Source organism: Quercus suber, unplaced genomic scaffold (assembly GCF_002906115.3).
Source record: "Quercus suber isolate HL8 unplaced genomic scaffold, Cork oak 2.0 scaffold_280, whole genome shotgun sequence".
Lineage (NCBI taxonomy): Eukaryota > Viridiplantae > Streptophyta > Magnoliopsida > Fagales > Fagaceae > Quercus > Quercus suber.
This window is the reverse complement of record NW_027069736.1, coordinates 420,283-423,915: the sequence shown is the minus strand read 5'-3', so window position 1 is coordinate 423,915 and position 3,633 is coordinate 420,283. Positions and strand designations below refer to the sequence as shown.

At 39.5% G+C, this 3,633-nt stretch overlaps 1 protein-coding gene across 1 annotated transcript; it reads left to right on the top strand.

Annotated features, from left to right (window-relative positions):
• The first annotated feature begins 927 nt into the window (after positions 1-927).
• LOC112017794 (probable leucine-rich repeat receptor-like protein kinase IMK3) lies at positions 928-2,820 on the top strand. The gene has a single exon (XM_024050241.2). The coding sequence runs from the start codon at positions 1,106-1,108 to the stop codon at positions 2,330-2,332; it is 1,227 nt and encodes a 408-aa protein (XP_023906009.1). The 5' UTR covers positions 928-1,105; the 3' UTR covers positions 2,333-2,820.
• Positions 2,821-3,633: the final 813 nt, after the last annotated feature.

The window sequence follows — 3,633 nt, the reverse complement described above, 5'->3', positions numbered from 1 at the left end:
ACGACGTGAAATTTTGAGATCACGACAAATTAATTAATGAGAGTTAACGTTTAAAATTTTGAAATGCCGACATAAAGCCAAATATTATTTTTTTGTTTTTGTTTTTGTTTTTGTTTTTGTATTTTTTTTTCCTATCTAGAATATGAATTATGATCATAACAAGTTTATATGTTTCTCCCCCCCAAAACAAAAAAAAAAAAAAAAAAAAAAAAAGTCATATACGGAAAAATATAATCATTGCACATAACTTGTAAGGCTTAGCTAGATTAGATACACAAGTCTCATACATACTGCCGGTAGAATTACTTCAAGGTGGGACCGGTCACTGATGAGGACCATATGAGATTGGAATCAGAACACAGTTTGAGCTTCATTATCAGTTTGGCCAACTTTTTTGTCCACTAGAATGGAAAGTCATTTATAAAACTTTGCTTCGTATGTACTCGAAGTTGCATGCCTAGCTTGCATTATTATCATCAGTCCTTCTCGATACTCACTTGCTCAGCAGTCCTGACACGCTCTCCTCTCGGTGGCCACCAAAACTTTGTACATTTTAACCAAAACTTTGGAACAGAAATACATAATTATATTTAATAAAGCCATACCCACAATATTTCCAGAAAATTTTTAAAACAAAAACTAGATAACACACTGCTAATGGTAAATAAATAAAAAAAGGTGCAATTGTATATCTCAAAATCAGAACTAATAACGACTAATCAACAATAAAATTTGCTATGAAATTGTTACCAAATTGTTTTACCCATAGCACTATTTAGATTATATTTACAAAAAATTTTTAGATATTTTCAGAATAGGAAGAATAGTTTTTTCTCTTCTAATATTCACGGCAAATCTCACCATAAATTAAATAAGTTGATCCCCATAACATCATTTTCAATATTTGAAAAGTGCACAAGAATTTCTCATTTACATTTCAACCCCAACATCTCTCTCCTCTTAAATATCAAATGTAATCGAATCTCACACTCATATACCACTACTGCAATACTATAATATACCTAGGTAAACTACCCAAGTCTGTCAAAAGACAAACTCCAGTCTTCCATCATTGTCTAAAAAAACACTCTCTACTCATTTTCTCATGGACCAACCACATTACACCTCTCTCATTTTCTTCATCCTTCTCTTCCTACCTCTATCACTTCAACAACAAAACTCAAAGCTCAGTATCGCAGATCTCAATGCACTAAAAACCATCAAAGCCTCACTCACAGACATCCCTGGTTCCACATTCTTCTCCTCCTGGGACTTCACCGCACCCAATCCCTGCTCTTCATTTTCTGGCCTCACTTGCTCTCTCATTTCCTCTTCTCTCCGAGTCGCCACTCTCTCACTCGGCACTGGCCTCTCCGACTCACCGGGTCTTGCTGGGTCACTCTCTTTTGCCCTCTCTCAACTCACCGAATTAACCCAACTCGTCCTCTTCCCAGGCCTAGTCACCGGTCCAATTCCATCCCAACTCGGCAAACTCACCAGCCTCCGAGTCATCTCCTTAACTAACAACCGCTTAACCGGTCCCATACCCACCTCTCTCTCTTCCTTAACAAACCTCCACACCCTCGACCTGAGTTACAACCAGCTCACTGGGTCAATCCCACCGGGTCTCACTGAGTTAGCCCAACTCAAAGTCCTCATTCTAGCCTCAAACTCTCTATCCGGCGAGTTACCCACCGTGTCGACTCAGCTGTTACATTTAGATTTGAAAAGAAACAGACTCAACGGGAAACTTCCGTTACTACCGTTATCCCTACGTTACTTGTCGGTTTCGGCTAATACGATGTGGGGCCCACTCAACGCCCTGGATTCACTCTCGGAGTTAGTGTACGTCGACTTAAGTATGAACAAATTTAGTGGGCCCATCCCAAACTCACTCTTCAATCCCACGCTCTCTTCATTACTATTACAACGGAACAATTTATCTGGTGGGCTCCCACAAAAAGCAGACCCCACCAAATCTTCATCCTACGGTGATGGTTCGATCGTGGACTTGAGTCATAACTTCTTATCCGGGGAGATATCGACGGTTCTGGTTGGGGTGGAGAGCTTGTTCTTGAATAACAACCGTCTGATTGGTACAGTGCCTAAGGAGTATACTAAGAGCTTGTGCCTTGGTACCACCAAGACCTTGTACTTGCAACACAATTTTCTCACAGGGATTAATTTGGAGGATGGAGTGAAGTTGCCGGATACGACGTCGTTGTGCTTGCTGTATAACTGCATGGTCCCTCCACCTGTTGGGGTTACAGCATGTCCAGCCAGTGCCGGATCACAGATCTCGAGGCCAGCAAGGCAGTGCTACAAAGTTTGATTATGGAAACCAAGAGATTAACTAATTGTGTTTGTTTTTATGTTAATTATGGGGTCTGGTTTTGCGTCAGTGTTCTTGTATACTGATATGGATGCAGGTTCGATTCGTATCTTAAAATAATCACATGTCATCCTTACATTCAGTCCAAGTTTACACAAGAACCTGACGAAAGCCCCATCCTGATAATTAATTATATATACATCTATATGTGTTAGTGTTGCTAATGTATTCACATGAATTGTAAGAGAGTGGAAGGAAGGGATAGATCATAGATATACATTATTTGTTCAGTAATAAAAGAAGTATGTTTACTCTTTGGGTTGGGACTTGGGAGTGCGAAGGATATAGTATTATTTTGTGCATTATTAAATGATGATGTCGTGAGGAGTGTGAATGAGAGATGGTGCCAAATGTATGTATTCATGTATGTATGAATGAATAATTTGATTTTTGTCACGCGAGTAAACAAGTTTGGGTGGTCCACCACACATATGAGTGTTTTGTCACAGTTTGCACGTTAAATGACCGTGACTATTGATGGTGTGGAGGAACAGTAATAATTTTGGACATTCCAATTTCTATTCTCACTGCAAAACTAAAAAGCGAGGGTACGGTTCATAAAAAATAAATAAAGGCAAGGTTTATAATTATATGGTGACTATCACATACGGTCCTCACCCGTAGGGTTATGGACTCATGTCATAAGCGATGATGAGGTTGTAGTTGTAGCGTTGTACATTATACACTATAAGATCAAAATGTATGGGTATCACCAACTGACTAAACTCCATGCCAGTGCATAGGCTAAGTGAACCAATTCAAAGAAGGGGACCAATTAAGAACTGCATTGCTGCCATATGTACCTTCGGCTTGCATGGGAGGGTGGCGCGGGATAAGGGAGATTTTATTGCACTTCCACCTAGAAGATTGTGAGTTGTGGACAATTACACTTACATATCCATCAATTATTATTATTATTTTTAACTACTCACACACAGTTGACCAATTTAGTAAGCTGTGACAAAAATTTTGTTCCGAGACTTTCTCCATTTCTCCACTGTCTAACAGAAACCAGCAAGTTAAATAGAGGCATTTAGGCTGTCCACGGCAGCTGGGACCGATAACCTGGTAAGCCCAATGGCTGTGATGGTGAGGATCTAGTCTAAATAGGAGTTAGGCTAGTGCGCTATGCACTATTTATCCCAGAAGTCTTGATTAGTTGTGATATTTTTTAACGAAATTTGGGCTCCAATTCTACAAGAGCCCATATTGGTTATTTTCATTTTTGGGGAATTAGCATA